This window comes from Paroedura picta, chromosome 6, assembly GCF_049243985.1.
Source record: "Paroedura picta isolate Pp20150507F chromosome 6, Ppicta_v3.0, whole genome shotgun sequence".
NCBI classification, from domain to species: domain Eukaryota; kingdom Metazoa; phylum Chordata; class Lepidosauria; order Squamata; family Gekkonidae; genus Paroedura; species Paroedura picta.
Genome location: NC_135374.1, coordinates 74,914,793 through 74,941,557, shown reverse-complemented (window position 1 = coordinate 74,941,557; position 26,765 = coordinate 74,914,793). Strand labels below are relative to the sequence as shown.

Below are 26,765 nucleotides of genomic sequence, written 5' to 3'. Positions count from 1 at the left end.
AAGTGGCTTACAATTCCCTTCCCTGCCTCTCCCTATGCCCTATGTGGTAGGTGAGGCTGAGAGAGCTCTGACAGGACTGCTCAGTCAGAACAGCACTATCAGGGTTGTGATAAGCCCAAGGTCACCCAGCTTGTATGTGGAAGAGCAGGGAATTAAACTCAGCTCACCAGATTAGAAGCCGCCACTCTTAACCACTATGCAACACTGGCTCTAAACAGTACATGACAAAGAAGCTAATGAAAAATGCTCAGCTAATGTTATGAATTTGAAAACAACAATTATCAACCTGGATAGAATCACCCCAAGGCCACTAACCTTATTCTACTAACCTGGGTGTCAAAAGAAGAATGAAGGCTATGAATTATAGGTATACTGTCCTAAATTGTAGAATGAATACCCATTATTATCTCAAGCCTTTCCTGGTGGAATAGGCAAGATCTGTAGTTTGCATGATTCAAAAACATATGAAGAATATCCTACAGGGGACATTGGAGGAGATGTATATTTAGCATAGTCTAATTAGGAACTTCCTGGTATTTTTAAATAGTCTTTTCCTATGCCCTGATTGGCTCATGCTCCTTTGAGCATACTTCCTCTCTGCTTACCTCCAGAACAAATAAAATGAACAAAGAAGAATGGCTAGACAGGTAAGTCTATTCTCTCTTCTCTTTCCACACAAAGTTTGTTTCTCTCTTCACAATAAAAACTATTTTCTTCTTTTAGGTAGCGAGCTGCTGCATACCTCTTTGCATATTTAAACTCTGGCTACATTTCCAGCCTTGCCCAAAATCCCCTAGTGGTAGAAGCAAGATTGAAACTTTGTTTCTTGGTTTATAGCTCAGTTTCTTAATTAATATGCTACACCAGATTCAACTCCCCCCCTTTTTCACTCATTTGGTTTTTCCTCCATTCAGCATTTCTTTTCTGATCCTTTCAGTAGTGACATATAAAACCTTGTGTAAGAATTTTTCAGCTCCCTTCTTCATACATCTGTCTTTTTTGGAAACATACTCCACAGAATACCACTTATTGCTCCTCATTGACCGTTTATGCACTGGGAACTTCACTGTCCCAGCTCCCGTGCAGGAGCACAAATCAGGGGTGGATGAGGTGCACCAGGGCAAATGCTCCCCCATATTGGTGCAGGAAGAGGTGGGGCAACCTACCACGTCTAAAACTCCAACCTGCAGCCTGCCATGAAACCTCCAGTGCGTAAACGGTCATTGGCTCACTCTTCTTTAACTTTCTTATATTCAAGGACTATTCCAGTTTCTAATCCTTGACAGCAACATCTTTCATTCCTGCCAAAACCAAACTCTTTCTGTTTCTAGGTTCCCAAGCTAATTTTTTAAAGAAAAAATGACCTCTAATTTCTCTCAGTAACTGCACTACTTAACTATGTTCTATGACAGATAACTCATTCAATGACATTATAGTAGTTCGGATTGAACTATGAAGGTAGCAGAGCATGCAGACAGATAGCACATTAAAAAGTGATATATATTTATATATTTAAATTGTCACTATACTACGGGGGAGGATCTACAGCTAAACAGTAGTGTACACATCGCAGAAAGAAGACAATAAGTGGTATCTTCAGTTAAAACAAATATCTTTTCCACCTGAGATTCTAGAAACACCCTGCCAATCACAGTGAAAAATACTGGTTAGGTGGACAAATAGTCTGAAGTGGAATAAAGTAGTTTCAAATGTTAATATATTTACTTCCGCCAACACTGGTGCCACAGCTTTTGCAAACATTATAGAATGTGCGCATTATGTATCATCAAGTAATTTCCAACTAATTGCAAACCTATGAATGGAGGACCTCCAAAGTGCCCTATTAGTCTTGCACTGAACGTGCAAATTAGAGACCATTGTTTTCTTTATTGAGTCAATCCATCTCATGCTGAGTCTTCCTCTTTTCCTGTCTTCTGGTTTTCCTAGCAGTCTTTTCCAGTGAGACTTGCCTTCTCACAACCTAACCAAAGTAAGATAGCTTCAGTTCCCTCATTTTACCTTCCAGGGATAATTCAGGCTTGATTTGATATATAACACTTATTTATCTTTTGGCCAGTCCCTGGTATCCATAAAACTCTCATCCAACCAGAGAATATGGCAGTTATTATATCACCTACCTCCTCTTCTCTGAGCTTCTGTCTTCTCTTTTCTTCAACCGCTGCCCTCTTTTGCTCCTCCCTTTGCCTCTGCTCTTCCATTTTCCTCCATCGTTCTTCTATTTGCTTTTCATACTGAAGCTTCGCTCTCCTTTCCTTTTCTAAAATTTGCTGCTCTCTGGCAGCTTAAATTTAAAAAAACATTCTGTTAAATCAATTTTAAATATTTATTTAAATATTTAAATAATTTATTTTGCATAAAGGCAGAAAGAGAACACACATATAAGACAAGTATCTTTGTTATGGACTGCTATGCTGTTGTTATGGACCGCTATGCTGTTGTTACTCTGTTAGTCACTCTGAATATGAGGAGAGAAGATGGGACAAAACAATTTTGTATAAACAAATGAAACATCTTCATCCACCCACATACAGTAAAGCAACTAACTGATCAATGGGTCAAAAGCTCATTTTTCCAATTTAACTAGAAATTTCAATTGAAACTTTGTTTAAAAAGATTCAAGTGGGTAGCCATGATGGTCTGAAGTAGCAGAACAGAGTTTCAGTCCAGTGATACCTTTAAGACCAACATTTTATTTTTTATATTATTATTTCTGTCTGAGTAAGTGTGCATGCATACAAAAGCTTACACATTGAATAAAACTTCAGGGGGAGTCAGAACATGCACCTGGTGCTGAAACAATCCCCAGCAAAAGAATTCTGTAGATAGTTCCAGAACCAGGTACATGTTTTGATTCTCCCTGAAGAATCCTGCTCGGTGAAATGGATAGGAACTTTGTAAAATAAATCTATTACTTATCATCTGCCTTTTTTCATTTTTGTTTTGTGATGTATTGCTGGGTACAGCCCACTTTTTAAATCTGGCTTGTTTCCTTGTCCCAGGTTCTGTCAACCAGATATGCACTGGGAATTCCATGCTCAGAACTGAATGTAGGGCATGCGAGAGCCCAGTTGGAATTAGGACTAGGGCAGAAACTTAAGGCTTTCCATCCATGCTGTTTTCCCCAACATGAAACAACTCCAGGGAGACATTTTATTCCCTACTGGGGAAGCTGTAATCCAAATGTACCCAATCAGTACGTTTTCCCAACGAGGCTCCATTGTTTCAAAATGGGAAAATGGAGACAGCCGAAGATATCCATAGTCTTTATTGGTTCCCATGCACCTATAAACTCTGTTCAAACACAGAATTCCCAGTGAATCTCCAGTAGACAGGGCTCAGGGCATACATGGGAGGAGGTCAGTTAGGCCCTGCAATCTAGGTGACATTCTGAGCTGAACTAAAATTCATCTGATCCTGGATAGTAGCTGTCTGTTCCCCATACCTTGGCACCCTGATTTTCAGAAGCAAGTAAGCTACTTTCACCCACCTTCTAATGGGCCAGGAAGTAAAGATACAGCTAGGCTGAGGGGCAGTGATAGAAAAGCCCCTGTATAGCATGCATCCCCATCAAGATCCTGCCTAGTTTAGGAGAAGAGGAGATTGAGAAGAGATTGCAGAGAAGCTGGGCTGTAATACTTTTGATGAGCATTTCCTGTCTTTCTCCGTTTTCTTTTTCCCCCAGAATAAGATCTTTGACTCTGAACAAGGACCAAACCACATGTAATACTGGAGACCCATGTTCTGGTTCCCAGATATATAATTCATCTGCAAAAAGCTATACATAGAATCAAGTATGGGCCAGGGCCATAACACTAGGGAAGCAGAGGTTAGCTCTTCCTCCTGTACCACTTTCCTGATCAGAAATGCCCGCTACATATTTATTTAATAAATAAGACAGACATTTCCAGAGCATGGCCCCAATCCACTACCACTTTTGTCAGCGGAATCAGAAAAGAGCCTGTCCAGAGAAGACTAAGTCACTTACCAAGATACTTCTCCCTTTCTTCTCTTCTTTCCCTGGCTAGTCTTTGCCTTTCATCTGTTTTCAGAAACCCATCCACAGCTAGTACCAAACAGAGAAAAAAATCATGAGCAGCAAACCATGGCAAATAGCTAAAAGCAACTTTTCTAGTTTATTTGTTATTATTTTGGAAAAAGCTTCCAGTTGTCACATTCTTATTGCAAGCTTCATAATACTTTCTTAATCAGTATCTGCAAAAAGCTACCTCAAAAGACTCTTCATTCAATCAAAGTCCCCAAGTATTCTACCTGTAGGTTGATTTTATTTGTTTCCTTTAAAACTTATTCAAGGGTAAATCCATACATTGTACACTACTGTAGTCCACTCAACAGTACTCTGGATTGGATCTTATGCCTTGTTGCACTCATTCAGTCAGCATTTCTTATTTAACTTATTTCCCTCCATGCTCTTCCAGAGGATCCATCAAGAATTCTAATAGAATTTCTGACACTGTATAATGTATGTGAAAACTCAGCTCTGTGGATCACAATGAAGTACCTGCTCTTAATTACATTTGCACAATCTGTCGAATTTAAAATTTCAGTATCATCAAAATCAAGGACTGAAACCAGATTCTAAGGAGATTCCAAACTAAATATGTCTGCAGAATTAGTATATCAACCAATATTGATGTAATTTTCTAATACAAAATGCATCCACTAGGTGGCATTAGTACAGCTGAACACTTAATCACTGTCTTAATTAAATTTAGTGATGTAAATCAGGGGTCCCTAAACTGAGGCCTGCAGGCCACATGCGGCCCCCGACCTTTTTCTGTGTGGCCCTCCAACCCGCTTGACTGCTGCTATAACCCTCAGGGCATTTTCCCTCAGACCTATACTGTTCTTCCTGCCTCAGGAGGCACTATCTACTGCTGTTCATCCTGTCCCTTTAACTTTTTTTCGATGAAACTAATTGATTTGCAAGCCACTGATCGTCTCAGATACGTCTACAAAGAAAAAAGTCTATTAGATTTCTATTCTGGTCTACCTATCAACCTAAAGAAATTTGCTACAGGCATATTTGGATGGGAGACCTCCAAAGATTTGGGTGGTAGGAACACTAGAGATCATGACATGGAGGTGATTGTTGTTGTTAGTTGTCAATATTTCTAACTTAATACTGTATTAAGGTTTAAACGTATTCCCAAGTATTTCCTTTCCCTTCATCAATACAATATTCTATTCTGAGACTAAATCTATTTCTAAGAACTTCGTGTATTCTACTGACTTTCTAATCTTTACACCGCCCGTGGCGCCGCGGGCGCCACGGACTAAATAAAACAGTAAGCCCTTGGAAGGCGGGCTGTGTCCGGGATGAGGAAGGGTGCCGATTGGCCCCTTCCTCATGACAGACTATCGGAGGGACCAATCGGCAGGCGCGAAGCGCCTGCCGATTGGTCCCTCCGATTCCTTGCCGGAGCAACTGCGAGCCGCGCGTAGCGCAGCTCGCAGTTGCTCCAAGCCCGCCGGCCTCTAAGAACCTCTAAGCCACTGGTCCCTAACCTCACATCGGGCCGCGACCGCGAGCCGATTCAAGCCGCCGCCCAGGGAGCCCCCGGCCTCTAAAAACGCATCGCCGGCACAAGAAGATGGCCGCCGGCAAGAAGACCGCGCCAGGGAGCCGCCCGCCGAAGGAGCTGCCCGCTGCAAAGGAGCTGCCCGCCGCGAAGGAGCTGCCCGACGTCGCTACAGCCCTCTCACCGGTAAGCTACCTTTCCTCACCCTGCCCTCGCCAGTCCCTCGCTCTCCCCCCCCCTGCTAGGGCCCATTGTATTTGGAATACAATGGGCTTTTTTACTAGTTATTAATAAAATAATATTAACCACCAAGTCTGTGTTATAGTACATTCTATCAACTAACAAATTTCCATTCCACTATTGCACTATGCCCCACTAATAAGAAAAAACTTTTAGAAGTTTCAATGACTACTGTGCTAATTATGATTTTGCTAACAATTTTAACCCCATTTTTGATCATTACACTACAAAAAGCTTCACTACATTTGTCATAATTCCACGTTACTTAAACCCTGGCCGTAGCATAATATGTTTCAATGTTTGCAGTATAAAACTGATATTTTATTATATCTCAGTTACACAAATCTTATTTCCAGGATTCTTCGCTTAATTCTTCTTCTGCTTTTATACTACTGTGAACTGCTCCGAGACCCACTTTGTAGGGGAGAGGCGGTATGTACATTAAAATAAACTTTGGGCAATGTTAAATACTTCAGATAGATGCAACTGTTATTATCACAATAGTAGCAATGGTGCATTGATTTTGATCCTCCTCTGACAACAGATTGATACAACAAACCAAAGTTTCTGTACTTTTTTAGCTTTTCTGCTTTTAGACGCAGGATCTTTTGTAGCCTTGTTTTATTTATTTCAAACATTTATGTGCTCCTTTCCACCCAAGTCAGGCTTCCTAATGTTGTATACATTAAAGCATTTCAAACATTAAAAATCATTTAAAATCCAAATATAAAATATTTAAAGCAATTAAATAAAATGTAATATTAATTTTAGACTGCTGAATGCTGCTTTATGCTGTTTTTGTGTTCCTGAATTATTTTATGCCTTATTCCAATATTTATCATTCTAGGGTTTATTATACCCTTTGAGGTACCTTATGAGGCACCTTGACTAGCCGCATATATGTTCTCTAAAATAATAAAGAGATGCAGCTATTCATTTATTTAGTATATATGCAAAGCTTGGGTATTTCATTAAGTGATGAGACAAAGTTAAATTGTATCTTTTGTTTTGTATTCACTGGGTAGTATCCACTGCACTCATCCCATGCTTGAAAGCTTTTAATATACATTATGACAGTCTAGAGCTCACTGCCATAACTCTGTATTAAATACAACTTTAAATTTCAAAAGCTTAGTGATCCAAAGTGATTTAATTGTTTCTCAGCTCAGTGTTGCATGGAATAAGCCACGTTCTGGAAATAAGATGGCATCTATATTTCAAGGCTACATGTAGTGTATCCTTTTTGCAGGAACTTCAGCAAGCAGTTATTACTACTGCATATATTGTATGCTTTTGGTATCTTCATTGAAATGAATGGAAGTTGCCATGCTTCATTGCTTGCTAGATTGCATCACTGCCATTTAGCCTATAGGTGCCCTGACCTGCATAGCTCAGCCAAGCCTGATCCTGTCAGAGTTTGGGAGCTAAGCAGAATTGACCCTGGCTAGTATTTGGATGGGAGACCTCCAAAGATTTGGGTGGTAGGAACACTAGAGATCATGACATGGAGGTTATTGTTGTTGTTAGTTGCGAATTTGTGTCTGACCCATCGCAACCCCATGGACAATGATCCTCCAGGCCTTCCTGTCCTCTACCATTCCCCTATTTAAGCTCGCACCGACTGCTTCAGTGACTCCATCCAGCCACCTCATTCTCTGTCATCCCCTTCTTCTTTTGCCCTCAATCGCTCCCAGCATTAGGCTCTTCTCCAGAAAGTCCTTCCTTCTCATGAGGTGGCCAAAGTATTTGAGTTTCATCTTCAGGATCTGGCCTTCTAAAAAGCAGTCAGGGCTGATCTCCTCTAGGACTGACTGGTTTGTTCGCCTTGCAGTCCAAGGGACATGGAGGTAAGAAATGGCAAACTACCTTTGAACGTTCCTTGCCTGTCTTCCAGACAATCCTCAGATTTCTTTGCAAATGTCATACAATAAATACAGAGATAGTCTGTAGGTCTGTGGAAGTCTCATTAAATAGGAAAATAATGTCCTCTAATAATGAACTGAGCAGTTTTCTGCCAGTCATGAAGACACCAAAAGCAAGGCCACCCACAAAGAGATATGTTTCTATATACCAGGAGAAAACCATTTGGCAGGCAAGAGGCCACTTTTGGTAAAGAAGACGAGACTCCACTTTTCATTGGCGTTTAAATGGCCACAGCTTTATTAAACACCCAAAACAGAGGGTTGGAGGCAACAAGGGAATGAAACGGACCTACGCAGTCCGCTAACTGCGGATCCCCAATGCCAAAACCATAATAAGCCCATCAAATTTCCCTGCTGAGAATACAGGTCTCCCCATGTGGATTAGCCTATTCCAGGGAGATGATCCGTGATGGAGGGCCAAAGGGCACAAACCTCTTTGGTTACCTCTCAGGTCATCTGGTCATGAACGAGCTACCCAAGCCTACCCTGCAGGGTCTGCTTGCGGCTCGTTACCACCACCTCTTTAAGGAGGCCCGTTCACCGTGGGGAGGCTGATCGCACACCGGCTCCCCTCCAACAGCTTCATTCTCTTGTGCCAACCTATGCTGTGACAGAAAATTACATGCAATTCAACAATAAACAGAATAAAGGGAGGGTGGGTCGTTTGCCCCGGCAGCTGGCAAAGAGGTGGGAAGGAGACAGGTGACATCCTAAGAGGACTCTCCCAGCCACCTCTTGCCGTGCACGCTGCCAACGCAGCGCGCCACCAGGAGCCCGCGTCGTGGCCACCGGAGCCATCGCTCCTTTCCCGGCCCTCTAACCCTGCCAAAAGCCGCACAGGTAAGTCCGTGCTGCTCATAATCGCTGCTACCACTATCCCATTTCCAGTTAAAGGAGTAAGTATTTTTTGTTTAACTCTAGCAATCACATTCTCTTTTCACTCAGGGCACCCATCCTGAGCTGTGATTCAAGTAGCACAAGGCCTATGCAATGAAGACAGCTGTTGGGTCCAGTGTCCCCACCTTCTGAGATTAAACAGGTGAATATTCAGGAAAGGGCCTTCTGAATCGTGGCACCAGAACTCTAAAGGCGATAAGGGAAGGCTGCTTGAAAGGAAACTTCTTCCATTCTAAATTTTCAACATCTAGGATGACTGAACATTAGCAGCTTGGACTCCAAATATTATTTTAAAAGACAGTTCCTTTTCCAAACAAAGTTAAGATTAATTAAATGAAGCTGCATTTCATTTTGAGATGCAGACAAAATAAATAAATTGCTTCTTAATCTGAGGTTAACTAAACTCCGAAATCATAAGTTCAAGCAAAAAGTAATAAAAGAACAACAGCTTGAGAAAAAATATTTAAACTAGTTAATACATAACCAGTTCATTTTAAAAGTGATATTTAAAATACGAATTGGCAGTAATATTGGCTATTCAAGGTATATTTAAACACTCATCTCTCATGTTGAAATTTGTCAGCTGAGAAGGAACAAAGGCCAGGCTTCTGGGTGCTCACTAACATCATTCTTCTTTTCTTCTTTTTATACTTTAGCTGGCGATTGGTGGAGCATGTTGTCCTCTCAGCCAATACACTGCTGTGGGTGCCACTGGATTTTTTGCCTTATTTATAATATTTCCAATGTTGGTGATTGGTGGCAGTAGTTTTGGCCACGTTGATAGTCAATCGCTGGTTTCTAATGTCTTCCTCGATCCATTTAAGTCATGTTTTCTTTGGCACCAGTCATTGGATCTTCTATTCAGTTGGTCATTTTCACTATAGGAGCTTATGAGGCAGTCTGTTGGTGTTCATTCTGCAGAAATGGCAAAAACCATTGCAGTCTGCACTTTTGGATTTGTTCTTTAATTTGTGGCTGGTTGTAAGATTTTGTCTGAATTGTGTCATTTTGATTATGACCACATAGGTCCATTATGCACAGGGGGGAATAGCGCAAATTCGGGGTGGAATGGCGGTGACTAAAATCACTGATAACGCACGGTGGCAGTTGCAACCAGCCGCAGATTTGGTGCATGCCGCCGAAAAAGCCGCGTTAGCAAAACTCAAAAAAAAGTGCAGCTTCCGGGTGACCGTGGCACAACCAGAAGCGGCAGGGTCGCCGCATGCATAATTGGTTACTCTGGGTTTTGCCGCAGTTGCATCCCTTCCCATGCATAAGCGGTTTGCTTCGCTTCTTCCCCATCCGCATTTTCCATGTGACCCGATATTGCCGTTTCGGCGGCCGTGCATAATGGGCCATTGAGAGACACCCAGAATCTGCTGCAGGCAACGCATTTGGAAGGTCTTGAATTTATGCCAGGTTTTAGTAAAGTCCATGTCTCTGATCCATATAGAAGAATTGGCAGGATTAGTGTCCAGCAGAGACGAACTTTGGTCCTGAGAGGTATTTGTCTTCTTCCAGAGGCACCATTTGTGTGTGGCCAAAGCTGATATTGTGCGCTTCAGTGGTAAGTGACACTTTCTTTTCTTACATCAATGAGCCTAAGTATTTAAATTCTTTGACTTGCTCAATTTGGGCTCCACTGAGGTATACATTTGGCAGTGATCCATCTGTGCGTATGACTTTGGTTTTGTCCACATTATCTTTAAGATGTAAGATTGGGTGATTCAGGTAATGTCATAGAAGATGTTAGTAGACTCTGCAACTGTATCGGCAAATATGGAATCTGCAAACATTAGATCTGTCGGGAACTTATTTTGGCTAAATTGAACTCCAAATCTGCCTTTGAATACTTTATCATAATGGCATCAACTCTGACGTAAAAAATTAGGGGAGAGGCCACATTTCCTTGGCACACTCCAGTCTGGATGGTGAATTCCTATGATAGCTCATTTCAAATTTGCACTTGGCTTGTTGAACCACCATATGCTGTTTGGAGGAATGTGATTATTTTGGGGTGCACATTTTCGGTTTCTAATGCCTTCCACAGAGAAGGCCAGTGGATACAGTTAAAAACATATATGAAGTCAATAAAGATGATGACAGTTCTCTTTCCGCACCTAATTCTTTCCTCTAATAGTTGACAGATGGTGAACATTTGATCAATGCAGCCCTAATGTGGCCTAAATCCTGCTTGCTCCTCTCTACTAGTCTGTTCATGATGTTCCTATAACCTTGACTGTATGATCTTCATGAACACTTTGCTAATAACTGATAAGAGACTGATGCCATGGTAATTCTTAAATTCTCAGTTGTCACCTTTCTCCAGGATTGGCACTATGATGGCTTTCTTCCATGTTGATGGAATGCATTCTGAGCACCATATGAGTGTTAAGAAGCTGTGGAGCTGCTGTAGCAGAATGTCTCCCCCAGCTTTAATCATTTCAGCAATAACTTGGCATGCTCCAGGTGCCTTTCCATTCTTCAAATTCAGCTGAAATACCTGTTCTGTACACTCTCCCCGCTCCCGGAAATCTATATTCACTTGCCTCTTGGAACCCTCAGGAAATTGCAGGTTTTGATAAGGAGACTTTCACTGAGGCTGGGAACTAGCTTAGTAAGCCACCCAGAATGGTGTTTGGCTCACATAACTCTTTTCAGGCATAAAAACAAATATTAATATAAACAAATTATTGTGCTCTAAGAACAGAAGCCGCTCCAACATTCTTAACACAGCTTTAATCAACCAACTTGAACAAGCATTCTCTCTATAAGCCAAAAATGAAATCTACCATCCACCTTATATAACCTATTTTTCCACCCAAACCTCTTGATTGTGGGAACCAAATATCAACAGTTAACTCTTAAAAACCCATGTTAATGACACATTACACAAATATGTGCAGTAGCAACTCTGAGAGTAATAAGCAATATGTGTCTACTGCAGGTTTTCGTAACCAGGGTCTCTTGACAGCTCTAGAAGTGTTTCCTGAATGGGTGGCAGTTAATTTAAAAAAATATATTTTTAAGTGTGTTAAAACATTTATTGGGTGATATGATCATATATGGGCCTGTCAACCCTCTCCAAATGGCCTATGATGGACCTAGAGGGAGTGGGGAAAGGAGGAGTCCCAGATGGACATATGCATGGCCATGTTTCCCAACCATATTCTGCATGATTGCACCACTTCTTGGGTTTTTTGAAGCCCGGAGAATGTTTCAGGAGTTTCTCAATGCTAAAAAAGTTGAGAAAGGCTGGTCTATTGGATGGGCCTGTGAGGTATGGACTTGATCTTCTGGTCAACCTGGAAGGACTCCCTGGTTTCTGCCACTTCTGTGCCTCAGCTTCTAAGGTCTGACTCCTTCAAACCAGATTGGGGAAAAACCGGGATACCTTGGGGGTGGAGCCTGCAGAGGGTGAGGTTGGAGTGGGGAGGGACTTCAGTGGGGTATAATGTTATAAAGTCCACCTTCTAAGCAGCCATTTTCTCAATGGGGAGGACTGATCACTGTTGCCTGGAGATGAGCTGTAATTTCAAAGGATCTCCAGATCCCACTGGGTGGCTGGCATCTCTGCTTCAAGCAGGAATCCCGCAACAAAGCATACATTCAAGATCAAGTCTCAATCTATATATGGCTTTATGGCTTGGGACACAACCTATGATATGAGTACTTGCCATGTGTGTTGATTAACACAGAAGTATTTTTTTTAATCCATTATAATCTGGGGGTCCCAACTCTGGAGGCTTCATTAGGTAAAGGTAAAGGTATCTCCTGTGAAAGCACTGGGTCATGTCTGACCTTGGGGTGACGCCCTCTAGCGTTTTCATGGCAGACTCAATACAGGGTGGTTTGCCATTCCCTTCCCCAGTCATTACCGTTTACCCCCCAGCAAGCTGGGTACTCATTTTACCGACCTCAGAAGGATGGAAGGCTGAGTCAACCTTGAGCTGGCTGCTGGGATTGAACTCCCAGCCTCATGGGCAGAGCTTTCAGACTGCATGTCTGCTGCCTTACCACTCTGCGCCACAAGAAGCTCTGGAGGCTTCATTATCCATATGTTAATGCTAACTTTCTAAGGCAGTGGTTTGCATTCTTCTCAGTAAGTTGAACTACAAGTCCAAAATTTACTTGTTTTGGTGACCCATCCATTATCTAGGTTTTCCAAACACAAAAGATAGCAAGAGAAAGGGCAGGGGCAGCCATTAGGGACAGTTGGACCATTACCCACTTTCAGAGGCTTTGCAATTCACTTTGTGGTTCTGACCCACAGGTTGGGAAACGCTGTTCCAAGGGACATTGTATTTTCAAGCCAGTACTTTGGAAGAAGAAACACAAACAATTTCCACTGCTCCAGATGGTTTGGAACTAGAATACAGTAGCTAACATACATACAATGCTGCAAAAGCCCTTTCAAAGCTAAAAACCAAAAAATGCCACAGGACAGAAAAATCACATCAAATTATCACAATAATACTAATACTAATAATAATATGATAATTTTATTTGTGTAATCTGCACATTTATGGATGGCTCAGGGTAGTTAACAACAGGTTTTAAAAACAATCAATACAAATTTACATAAAAACAATCATAACAGAACATTAACAGAAATTTAGCTTTTAAAAATGTTTTTAAAAACCACTTCTCCTTTGATTAACGTTCCTCACATAGATTCCTTATACCAGTGGTCCACAACCTTTCTAGGGCTGCGGACCGGCGGTGGTGGGGAAGACGATCGCGCAGCCGCGCATGCCATGCATGTGTGGCACTTCCAGCATTGTATGTATGCAGCACTGTATGTATGTTAGCTACTGTATTCTAGTGCCAAACCTACAAACCTAATTATGGTTTCAGTATGGACCAACCCATTTGAAAAATTGGACTCTTTGAGCATTTAGTAGATGAGACTCAATAGGAATGAGTTATAATGTAGACACAGCCAATATGTAATGGTTATTAGCCACGCTTTTGTTTCAAGTAAACCCTGACCAGATTCCAAGCATAAAGCTACATATTCTACACAACTTGCCATCCTGAACATTTTTCGCAGAAAATTAGATTAGGGACATTATATACAGTGGTCAAATGCTTCAATCCATAAAGGTGCTCTGTATAACAATTGTGTGATTATTTTAGCATTAAAAACTTTCAAAGCAGTAGGCACATATTGTTTTCCTCTATTAAAGAAGAAATGAATGATAGTCAGAGCAATAGCTTTAGCCATGTCTGCTGCCAACTTGTGATTAATAGTTCAGGATGCATTGTAATGAAAGTGTATACTAAGGCACTTGTAATGTTTGACTTGCTCTAGTTGGTTACCATTAATCTTCCATGAATATGATTTCCAGGATCTCGAGAATACAAACATTTTTTATTTCTCATAATTCATTTCCAAACTGTTAATCGCCCAGAAAGAGAAACATTTTAATAGATATTTCAGACCCACCCTGGAACAAGCCAATAAGACTGCATCACCAGCATAGAATAACAAAGGTACATTAATGTACCAAGTCTTGGGCTGTGGCCATCTGTTCCTGTAGCCAGATCATTTAGAAAGGCCCTAGAGAAGCGTGCCTGGCCTCGACCAGGGCCGAGGCCTTTTTGGTCCTGGCCCCTACCTGGTGGAATGAGCTCCCAGGAGAGCTGCGGGCCCTGCAGGACCAGCTTTCCGCAGGGCCTGCAAGATGGAACTCTTCCGCCAGGTTTTTGGTTGAGGCCGGGGTCAGCGAATTTGTGCCAGCATTCCCCCCACCCCCGGACCTAGTAAGTTAGATCTCCGCTCTGATAGCAGGGGATAGGAATAATGAGAGCTTCCGCCATGTTGGGATTGTTTTTAAAGTCTTTTAATGGGTATTTTAATGGGGATAGGACTATTGTGACCCGCCACGAGCCTACGGGGAGTGGCGGGAAATAAATCTAATTAATAATAACAACAACAACAACAACAATAATAATAAAGAGGCTAAATAGTAAGGGGATGAGAATACAGTCCTGTTTAACTCATATATTGGATGAAATGTTTTTCATGTCATATCAGAGAACATTAAATTTGACAGTTTGTAAAGGTGTAGAGCTGTTTATAAGAAACTCATTTTGTTACTATCGCCCAAAAGCCAAATTAGACATCCATGACATAGGTCTATTATGCACGTGTGTTTTTCCTTGCTTTCACCATGCATGCCCATCAGGTTTTCTTTGTAGTTCTGCATTGATTTTCCTCACTTACCCCAAAGTTTGCATTCTCTTGGTTTTCTGAGAGTGATTTTGTGCTGATTTCCCCCTTATAATTCAGAAGTATATGGATTTCCTTGGATTTCCTGCATACACACACACCCTTTTGCTGCTCCTCAAATGTCACTCCCTTTTCCCCTCCATTTTTTTCAATTTAGTAGCACAAAACAAAACAAAAAAACCCTCCAGAAGTTCTACCAGACCCCTCCCTCATACAAACTGCAGCCCTGTGCAAAATATGGTAGATGTGCAGCAAGTTTTGCACAGGCACGTGCACACATACATACATACATTGTCAACTATCACAGCTTGCTCTGTCAGATTCTGCTGTGCATTCTGCACACTCAACATGTTTCCCCATATTATGAGATTGTGTGACTCTTTCACATTTTTTACATTGCTGACAGTGCACACAAGAATAATCCGGTGCTTTGCAATACAAAAAATGGGGCTTCGCAGCTCCTTGTCAATTTTAATATACAATTTTCTCCCTTTGCCTGCGTTGCTCTCTGTTCCCTTTCATTCAATGAACTAACACTAAAACGCATGGAAGGCACTTGCTGGATGCTACTGCGCAGCCACAATAGGGCAACTGTGTAATTTTAAAAAAGAACCTTGGACACCACCCTACCCATGTCACAAGTGATGTTCCACTCCAATTTAGAAAAGTGTGTTTTTAAAATTGTAGCTGCAGAATAAATAAACTAGAAGGAAAAGAATGGTACGTAAGGTAGGCACAGGATCCAAAGTCAAGATTAAACGTTTGCTGCTCCGAAAATCTGCAGTAAACTGTGCATGTATAATGGGCTACAGAGAAAGGGGCAAACAGGCCCCTCCACAGCTGTTTCATTGGGTGAAAACTGTGGGTGGGAAGCCAAAAGCCTCTCCTTCAGTGCTTTGAGGTGAAATAGAATAAAGGAGCCCTTTCAAGTTATGTTTCCCAGTTCACACATGAGACAGTAAGTAGAGTCAAGCACCATTGCCTCACTTGGAATATCTAGTCTGGCTCTGACATCATTTTGAACTGTTCTGTATACCAAAACTATATAAATAGATTCTTAGCAGGCTGCATGTTGTTGGGACTGTTTAAATATGCTAAGAGTAGAGTATCAAGCTGCTTAAAGAAATAGTTTTAATATGATGAGAAACAACTATATAAAGAGAGAGGAGAGTCCTAACAGTCTGACTAAGGGTGTTTCCACACAAGGACCAATATTGCCAATTGGTCCCACAAAGTGGAAACACTATTTTTAAAAGTGCAATCTTGGCGTTACGCATACCTGCTTTTTTAGTGGAATCCAGTAGCGTTTCATTCGTTTCCCACAGGTTTCCGGTCTTGCAAAAATTGCTAGTCAGGAAGTGATTTTTCCTGTGCTTTGTCCCGCCCCTGGCCATCAGTCAAACGAACAGCCAATGGGCGGTTGGTATCATGCTCCGGGAAAGCCCCTTCCCCTTTAAAAAAAGTTTAAAAAAAAACACATACATTGCAACGAATATGCGTTAATTCGTTGCAACGGAGAGCCCCATTTAGCTGGCAGCTGGTGTGTAAGCTGGCGATTCATCATTGCCACGGTGCCCCAAGTGAAAAGAAAAATCCCCTCCCCTGCACGGGCGCGATTTTTGGCCGAAAATTAATGGAACTGGCAAACGGGGCTGTGTTGTGCTTGGGGACTTAGGGGAGCTTTAAAGCACTTCTGTGGAGGGACTGTAGCTGGAGAAGCCTCGCTGGGTGAATGAAGGCTCGCCGGTTTGTTGCTTTCTGCTCGCTCAGAGAAAAAAAAAATGGAGATTGCTTCGCCGGAAGTTCGGGGGAGAGAGCCAAGGACTTTGCTGGAACTGCAACAATGGTAACGCACAGGTCTTTTTCGCTAGTGTTGCAGATTGCTTGCAAGAGTGTGGCGCTTTTCGGAGGGTGAATCCACTTTTCCCGATTTCCCTTTAAGCGCTACAACGAATCGCTTTTTGCAGGACTGTTTCAGGAGTGTGGCAGATTGTGTGCAACGTCTTGCGGAACTGCAAATTAGTAGCGTTTACAATTTGCAACCCTTCTGCTACTTTGAAGTTGTGCGGAATGGACCTAACTGTTGTTCTTCTGGATGGAATCAGGAAGGAAGTGTGCTGAAAGGAATAGGACGTCTCCAAATGAGCCAATCGGGGCATAGGAGGAGATTATTTGAAAAATAAGCTTATGTAAATATGCTACCTACATGTCGCTTCCAATGCCCTCTGTACAATATTCTTCATATGGTGTTTAATCATGCACACTACAGATCTTACATATTCCAACACAAGTAAGCTTGTTCATTCTAGATCTAAAAGATCAAGGAACCAGCATGCATATGAAATTGACAAGTCTTCTTCCATGCGGATACTTGCACTACAAGGGTGGCTGTTAGAAGAAAAATATTAAGATATATAAAAACGATGTTTGAAATACTTTAAAGCAAAGTATGAAATGTTAAATGAGACTCACAAGGCAAAGGCCTTAGGAAAAAATGTCAGTGTATTAAAAGTGAAGGTTCACTGAACAGAACAAATTAGGAGGTCTTATTACAATTACTAAGTGAAAGAATAGCATCACACAACCACTCCAGCTCCTGAGAACTCATTACTGCATTAACAGAAAACCTAATATTGAACAGCCTGCTGGAAACCTTGTAGAAGAAATACATTAATTTTTATATTAGATACTGTGACAGCAAAAATGCACTTCAGATTACTATTCCTTTTCAATAATGTAAGAGTCCACTAAATCTAGTCTGCATGCTGTAGCCCTAAGGGAGGGAATAGAAAGTAAGCAGAAAGTCTTTGTCAGCCTTGCACTTTGGTACATTCCTCACCATCCCACAGAACCAAAGAAGTCAGGCTTCCCAGAAAGCAGAACTTAACCCCTCCATTAAAAGAGACAGCTGGAAAAGCCTCCCCCCTCTCCCCGGAATTGGTCTCTGGCACCCCTCTGGGAGACCTAAGTTCAAATACCCATTCTGCCCTGTTAGTTTGCTGGGGGACTTTGGGCCACTCGCTCTTTCTCTCTCTCTCTCTCTCTTTGACTCACATCCACACTCAGCCTGAGCTAGCTCACAGGGTGGTTTTGAGGAGAAAATGGCGGAGAGGAGAAGGTTGTAAGTCAACTTGGATTATCTTGAGAGAAAGGCTGGGCATAAATTATATAAATAAAATGTACATTTATCTTATAACAGCATTAAGAATGCAAGGATAAAGAAGAAGGTTACCAGTACTGTGTAGGCTTGTAGTAAAATGATAGTCAACAAGCTAAATATTTTTTCCACTGTCTTTAATGGGTTCACTCAAACAACTGATTTATAAACAGAAATCAAACTTGCCATAGCTGCATTCAGCAAAGAAATAATTAGCAATCAAAATTAAAATTTTGACGCAGCTGAAGCTGAGATGTCATGCGTAGCATGTTTTCTTGTCCCTTCAGAAGTCTTCTAGCTTTAACCCTAGACAGAAGTGTAGCTCCCTGCAGAGGGTCTCCTGTTCAGTCCTTGAAATCTATAGATAAGAGGATTTTGTAGGAGGGCTGAAGAAAACACCTGCTGTCAAACAGTATTGGGCTAGATGGATGAATGGCTCACTTTGTAATGGAGTTTCAAATCTTCATGTATTTCAATTGTTCCCTGAGTGTAGCCTAGCATTTATTTGGAGGAATAGAAAGGCTCCCTGCTTGCCTGGAAATGTTTTTATGCCGCTCTTCATTTTAGGCGCACACCCATCAATAGCAGCACTGGGATTAGATTTTTATGCAAACACTTCACAGCAGAGCTACTTGCAAATACAGGTACCAGCAACGGGATGTCTGAAATGGAATAGCAAGCTTGTATGCCACAAGACCTACTCTGGGTGGCAAGCTCATAGAGCAGTGGTCCCCAACCTTTTCGAGGCAGGGGACCGGCAGGGCATCGGGCCGCGCCCGCACGGACTGGCCGCGCCCGCGCATCGGGCCGCGCATCAGGCCGCGCCCGCGCATCAGGCCGCGCCCGCGCGGCCCGGCCCTGATTCCCTCTCCCCGCCCTCTCGCAGTAAGAAGCTTCCCGGGCCGCAAGCTTGCGGCCTGGGAACTTTTTTACTGCGGGGGGGGGGCAGGGAGAGGGAGCCGTGGCCCGGCACCATGGCCTTTGCGGCCCGGCACAGGGCCGCTGCCCGCAGGTTGGGGACCACTGTCATAGAGGATGAAACCCCCAAACAATGTAACAAAGTTGGTGCATTTTTAATAAGGCAATGACTTCCTCAGCAAGCAACTTGAACGGATGCTTAATCAAGAACACCACACATTATTAAGTAGATGCTGACACAACATTTCCATCTTCGCCAAGTGAGGCTACTGTCCTATTCCCTATCTGTCCCCAGAACACCTGGCTACAGTTATCCACACAATGGTCACCTCCTGGCTGGATTTCTGTATCTTACTCTAGGCGGGTCTTCCCTTGTCCTTGTCTTAGAAGTTGCAACTGGTGCAGAATGCAGCTGCTAGGGTCCTCACTGGAACATCTTGGAGACCCCATATTCAACCAGTGCTGAAGCAGCTGCATTGGTTACTGGTGGTGTTCTGGATCAAGTTCAAGGTTTTTGTATTTACGTTCAAGGCCATCCGTGGTCTGGGCCCTGCGTATCAAAGGGGCCATCTATTTCCTTATGCCTGCCACAGGGCCATTTGCTTTGCAGATATGAACAAGCTGCTGGTCCTTAGCCCTCAGGAGGCACGCCTGGCCCCTACCAGGACCAGGGACTTTTTGGTCCTGGCCCCTACCCAGTAGAACAAGCTCCCAGATGAGCTGATGGCCCTGTTGCAGCTATCACAGTTCAGAAGTGCCTGTAAGATGGACTCTTCCATCAGGCCTTTGGTTAAGGCTAGGGCTGGAAGATCCTGGGTCACCCGACTCTTGTTTCCTCCCTTGGTTTGGTAGGTGGCTATTGTGACTGACAAAAACTATTCTGCCAACTACAGGTTATGGGCTAGCTGACTGGGACTTAGCAGTGTATGGGAATTGGGGGAAGGTTTTATGCTGACATTGTTACTGCTGTCTTTTATGCTTATTTTAATTGTACTTTGGGGTTTCAAACTGTAACCCATCACAAGCTGGCATTGCTAAGAGCATTGGGAAATAAATCCAAAAATAAAATAAAAATAACTAGATACTCCCCAGGAGGTTGGTCTAGTATGCACACCTCAAAAGTTGACATATTTTTGGACTATAAGCAGATACATTTGCATGTTTTTGTTTTAAATGTTGTTCTACTGACCAAAATTAAAAGGAGGCAATTATTCAGAAGTAAGCACACAATGATCAGCTAAGGAAGTTTATGTACCTAAATGATATTTTATTTCAATTAAAGTATTGCATGATACCCATTACAAAACGTTCTATTAAGAAAGCTTTATAAAACATAACAAAAGAAGGCAAAAGTATAGGGGACACAAACAAGCAAAAGGCTATTCCCCTCTTCCAAACTTCTTTTTTTACTAGAGATGTTTGGGCTCCCGTTTTCACTACTAATATAGTCATGAGATGATAAAGGTGGGGAAATGGCTTCATATGTATCCAGTTTCTCTTCCATTCATGTCCTTGTCAGTGAACAGAGATTAAGTCTAACACCCTACAGCAGGTGATGGCAAAGAGTAAAACATAACTGAGCTAGATGGGTCAATGGTTCAAATTGGTATATGGTATATGTGTATTTTATATATGTACATATGCTCCTATGAATCCTCCTAAATCAATTTTACAAGGTGCAAATTTGAATGAGAATTCCGTATGATTCCATAATTATAAGCTATTTAAGAATCTTAATTAAGAGACTTTCCATGCACACAGTTTGAACAGAAAGCCTATGGGAATAATTAAAGCTTCAGCTAGGCCGGCAATAGCTCTCTACATTCCAGAGAGCATTTTTAAATTTATTTCACAAAATTTATATTCCACATTTCTGCCCACGCAAAGGCCACCAAGCAACTAAAAATTATATCTTACATAATAAAACTACTCAAACGAACAAAAAATACATCATTTATACAACTGAAAGCAAAGCAAAAAAACATATGAAAGCATAAATCCACATCCCCCACATCCACCAAATTTTATGTTTTTGTTATTTTTATTGTTGTGAGTCACTCTGAGCTTTCAGAGAAGGGTGGCATACGAATGCAAAAATAAATAAATAAAAATAATTAAAACAGAGTAGGAAGGAAGAATCACTGAAGTAATGCCAAAAACAAAGAAGTCATCACTTGCTGGAGGAAGATCACAACAGAAAGGGATAGGTGACTCTCACTGGGGAGGGAGTTCTAGAGATTTGGTGCCACAAGCATGAAGACTCTCTCTCAGGTTACCATGTGCCTAATCTCAGAAGGCACCCAAAATGGAACCTCCAAGGTCGTTGGAATAAGGGAGACAGGTATGTTGGTCCCACACTAATATGGCTTTAAAGGTTAACACCAGCAGCTTCTATTATGCCCACAAACAAACTGGTAGCCAGTGTCAATAGGCCAAGGTGGGATGGAAATGGTTTCGAGGACCTACGCAAATTAGCATCTTAGTGGCAGAATTCTGTGCCAACTGACTTTTCTGAACACTTCTCAAGAGCAACCCTATGTAGAACACATTATGGTAATTTTGAAGCAGATTGGGAGTACAGTGAGAACTGCAAAGCATTTGTGATGCTTTGAATTCACCACAATCATAAATGCGCAAAGTGTGGCCGATTCCACCCTGTGGCCTCAAACTCACGGCACTTCCTGCTTGCAATTGCATGGTTGGAAGCCGCATGTTAGCAAGATTACTGATGGGAGACCCCTCCTGGATTTTCCCGTCGCCTCATCGTGGCTTTTTGCCTCTTGGTGAGGTGGCAAGCGAGAACAACCCAAACTTCTTCCCCCGCTCGTTGGTTTGTCAATTGCTGCTAGCCACCAATCCCTTCACAACAGTTGTTTCTGGGACTCAAACTTCCATCCCCCCTGAGCCCCGATTTTTTTTTAAGTGCACTTCCACATTGCTAAAGAGAAATGCCACAACACCAGAACCATTAAAAAAAAACTTACACGTCCGTGTTGCCGCTGGATCACACAACAACAATAGAACACAGGTGGGCATGAAACTGGAAAATGGAAGTTCATTGAATTTGTGGGAGGTCACGGGTCGAGGGGATGTCACAACCCCCTCCCTCCCATGTTCACGAACCTTTGGGTTAGCTTGAGTTCATTAACTGTTTAGTTGTTTCCTGGGGTGCTATGCACGTGAATTTCACTGTGGAGCCCCCTGACTGTATTGCCTCACTGTGGACATGGTTTCTAGATTTTGTCCAGTGTCCACCCTTCTCCCACTTGGCCCTGGGAAGTGGTCATCCACCAACCTACCTTCCCATGTCATAGTTTTATTTTGTTAGTTTAATGTTTTTTTCCCCAAAGTTGTTCCCATTCCTCTAACATTTTTTTTGGCCAAAATTCTGCATCTAGCATGTCATAGTATTAGAGATGCCCGATGCCATTTCAGTCATCATCTATTAAATCACTGGCAGTGTGAGCCGAGAACTCCTCGGGCTGTCACCAATGGGTGATGAGGGAAAGGTAGCCATGCTGCTGGCAGCTACACAAGTCAGCCGTGAAATGCACAGTATACCCTTTGGCTTCAAAGTGTGTTAATGGGACATGAGCAGGTGAAAGAGGGTTAAAGAGAGAAAGAGAAAAGGACAGAAAATGGTAAAGGTGACACTTTAAGGTAGTCCAATGGGCCAGGGAGGGAACTCCCCCACTTACACACACCAAACACCAAGTGTTACACACACAAACACAAAATAAAGTGTTTCCCCAAAGAAATGTAAAGTAGAAATCTGGATTTGTGGGAGATCTTTTGTCCCACTTTAAGAGAGAAAATTAGGAGAGTTAAGCCAGAAGAGGTTTAAAGGAAAACCCTTAAAGAACATTATGTTGGGAAAAAATTGTTTCCCCATGCTCCCAGACAGAATACGTCAAAGACAGGGGGGAAAAGACATCTGCCTGCAGCCAGTGGAAAAGACAAGCCAGTGCCACAGGCACAGGCAACAAATGGGGGAGGGGGTTGAATGCCAGCTAGAAATAAGCAGCCAAAGACCCACAAGTAAGGCTGAAGGTGTTCCTTCTCTCTAGAACCATTCAATCAATCCCACAACAGTCTCTCCTTCTAAACAGCAACACGCCTTTCTCTCTCTGCCACATAGTCCCACGGAGAGCAAAAGAATACAATGCTTTCTCTTGTGGCTTCAGGGATTATATATCCCAAGGCATTCCCACTGAAACCAAGGGGAGCACTACTCTTGGCTAACGAGGATGCAAATCAAGCAAAATGTGTAGATTCAAATGAGTAGCCGTGTTGGTCTGAAGTAGCACAATAAAATCAGAGTCCAGTAGCACATTTAAGACCAACAAAGATTTATTCAAGACGTGAGCTTTCGAGTGCAAGCTTTCAATTGTCTGACAAAGGGTGCTTGCACTCGAAAGCTCATGCCTTGAATAAATCTTTGTTGGTCTTAAAGAAGCTAAATGTGTGTCATTGGAGTAGCCATGGAAACCAAAAGATAACCCTCCTAAACCAGTCTGTGTCAGAAGAGAGATTTTTACGAACTTTACATGCTCAAATGCGCGTGTGCTGAGAAAGGAAACTCCACTCCTGAAAAAGCCCACAAATGCACACAGAGGAGTAAGACCCTTATGTGGTCGTGTGCAGTTGTCGGGGAGTGGCCATATGAACAAGTTTGCAAACAACTTAATACCCAGTTTTAAGCTGATAGGGAGAGGGCTGCTTCATCACACGTCCCCCCCCTTTCCCCGTTTTTCCCAACCACCAGAAAACACAAATAGGAATGTGTTTTGGCTGCCTGATTCCAAAATTACCATGTACAATGAGGAGAATGTTTCATTTTCACATAGGGCACATAGTTTTGTGCAGCAATGCAGATTGTGCCTTTAAAAAAAAATCTCAATCTAGAAAAGGAGAGGGGAGAGTGGGGGTGGGGGTAGACAGAACTCTACAGAGACTGTTTCTCCCTCCACACAGGCTTGCCCCTGTTTGCTCCCCGGATCACAGCACAACAAGAAGAGGAAAATCAGGATCTGACAATTTCCCTCATCATGGAGCAAATCTGGTGAAAATTCATGCTAGCCACTTGAGAGCTCCTGATTGCTGCTAACTTCATGTGGAAGCAGCACTAAAACCTGCACGCAACGAGAGGCTGTCCTGGGGGCAAATTCCTTGTGCAGAATCAGTCTGTGAAGTTGCTATTGATAGCCAGCCAACAGGTACTATGCAGAATAATAACAGAATGCAAAGGTGTTAATACTGCATCTTCCATTAACTCACTAGTTAGCCAACATTAACTATAGGATGAAGGCTGAGCAACAAATGTTCTAGAAATAGAAAGGAAATACCATACCTGAATAATAACAAAAACTGCCTTTCACACCACAGGTGGTTGCTACAGATATCTTTCATATACTAGTGATGGCTGATGCTAAACTTATTAGAATCCCCTCCCCCTCATTTTCATCTGCTAAATTACACAATATGTTAGACATGATATTCTAACGTCCTTCCTTTACATATGCAATTCTAATTGCTCTAACATCTCTCTCTCTGTTCCTGAAACGTTTAGAACAGAATTTAAAACTCCAGTAGCCCAAACTGGTTAAATCACATTTCATCAGTATTTTTGCTTCCCATCCCCAACAGGAATATATTTAATAACTACTTTCTCTCACATAAGAAAGCAATACCCCATCCCACACCTAAGCCTCATTTATACTGACTTTAAAATCTAGAGGCTTTTTCTCCTACTCCACTTAGACAGCATAACAGTATGATTTGACTGACTATGGAGAGGGCTAGCAGTAAGTGACACTAGACACAAAATAAATTACCTGAGATCCCGGTATGATTTCATGCTGAACCAAACCACCTTTATCTTTAGCTTGAAATCTTTCTGCACAATAAAACAGCTTCCAAATTTACCTGGAAATCCAGACTAGAATTGACCACCCTGCTTTGGCAAATTCCTTGATATTTTGAGGGCAGTGCCCGGGAAGGGAAAGCAACTCAGTTGGGGGTGTGATGATATAATCTCTACCCTCCATAGTTGCTATTTCCTCTGCGGGACTTCTCTGTAATCTGGAGATCAGATGTAATTGTACAAGAATTCTGGGACCTGCATAGGAGTGGCAACCTAGTCAAGGGCCATGCAGTGATTTGAATGTATATTATTCAACCTCCTGAAAAGTTTCTGCAAGGCTGAAGGTGAGACCCAATCTAAATATAATCTCTTAACTCATATTGTCATATTTATTATTAAGCATATATAATGATACAATGAAAACTGGGTCCTTCTTTTTGGTTTTGGTTGTTGTCTTCCAGTGTGTATTAGTGTACTTTCTCTGTAAATGTGTTCTTCCAGTTGGAAGCAGTCAAGAGTCTAGTGTTTTTGTTACAAGGCAGGATTGGTGATCTGGAAGAAGGATAATTAAACTCATCATTATCCGCCCCATCTCAGATGAAACTACAAGTAGGGATGGCTGGTCGAAGCTAGGGGGGACCCCCAACCCAAAGTTCCTGTTCTTTATCGCTACTTGAAAATGGCACTGGGAGAAAACTTAAAATTTAAATTAAAATGTAAACATTAACAAAACCATACTGGTGTTGTCCATGTCACTTCTAGGGAATATCTGGAAGCAACTGCATTTCTACCACCATTGCTTCCAGGTATTTCCTGGAAGTGACATCATGGTGCTAGCAATACTGTCAACTCCCACTCCCACCAGTTGCCTGGCAACCCTGACTAAAAGTGGGATAGGCATTTTTTTTTAGAAAGAAGATAAATAAAATGATTGGGTACTTATCTTAAAGGCAAACAAGGTTCTAATTAAAGCACTGCTATTTGGTTACCCTGAACAAAGCTATGCTACAGAACATGTCACCATACTGCTTTCAAAATGACAACACTTTCAAGATCCAGAACCTGCCAGTATGGCATTTGCTCAGCACTGCTAAAAGGGCATATTTTGCAGCATGTAAGAAAATGATGTTAAGGAGTGACCTTAGAAAGGCTTCAGAGAAGAGTGCAATACATATTCTAAAATAATAATAAAAAGTCAATTTGTTTTATAACATCATTTTAAAATTTAAATTCTGAACAGTCAAGATGCCTAAAATAATTTTATTATGTTTTTTTGGCAACATAACACGCTCACAAAGATTGACCAGTTTACAGCACGATATCTGATATGCCAACATATAATTTGATTATTATTTACTAACCCTTAGCAGGGTTGTGTATTGCAGCCAGGAGGACTGTCTGTCAGCCAAGCAAGAGACTTTGAAGATGGTATGCTATTACCTTGCCTCCACATCATGACCCTACTGTTCCTTGGAGGTATCCTACCTAAACTAGACAGAGTCGATTTTTCTAGATTTAGATCCTCATACATTATTCTTACTCAGCTTCTCCTTTCTTCTTTTATCCAAGTGGAAAGAATGAACAAATAGGCAACTGTTTCTTCAAACTTGTATCCTATGCCACCAGGCATTTGCTTGAGGCCGACCAGCCCAAAAACACCTACTGCCCTTCCCGAAACACCCCCTGCCATGACCGAAGAATCTGACCTACCCAAAGCTGTGTCAATGTTCCTGTTCCTGTTTAGATATTGTTCTGGTTGAAATGTTATGTTATGATGGTTATATTAGTTATATTTGTTGCAATGTTATATGTAGTTACCCCATGATGTTATATGTAAACCTACTAGAGCCGTATGGAAGGGTGGTACAAAAATCTAAATAAATATAACTAGGCAAAAAAAAGTTGCCCAGTTTCTCCTGATGTCACAAAAAGCAATTTGTTTATTTATAGTTCTGTCACCCTCTCTTGTAGA

General features: G+C 42.0%; 1 protein-coding gene across 13 annotated transcripts in view; it reads right to left on the bottom strand.

The window, feature by feature from the left end:
- MAP7D2 (MAP7 domain containing 2) overlaps window positions 1-26,765 on the bottom strand; it is an 88,595-nt gene that overhangs the window by 38,757 nt on the left and 23,073 nt on the right. For all 13 annotated transcript variants that reach the window (XM_077343085.1, XM_077343086.1, XM_077343072.1 and 10 more), the window contains 2 exons: window positions 4,007-4,084; window positions 2,139-2,302 (listed from right to left, as the gene is read on the bottom strand). In XM_077343085.1, the coding sequence (XP_077199200.1) occupies window positions 2,139-2,302; window positions 4,007-4,084 (242 nt within the window). The remainder of the gene's footprint in view (window positions 1-2,138; window positions 2,303-4,006; window positions 4,085-26,765) is intronic.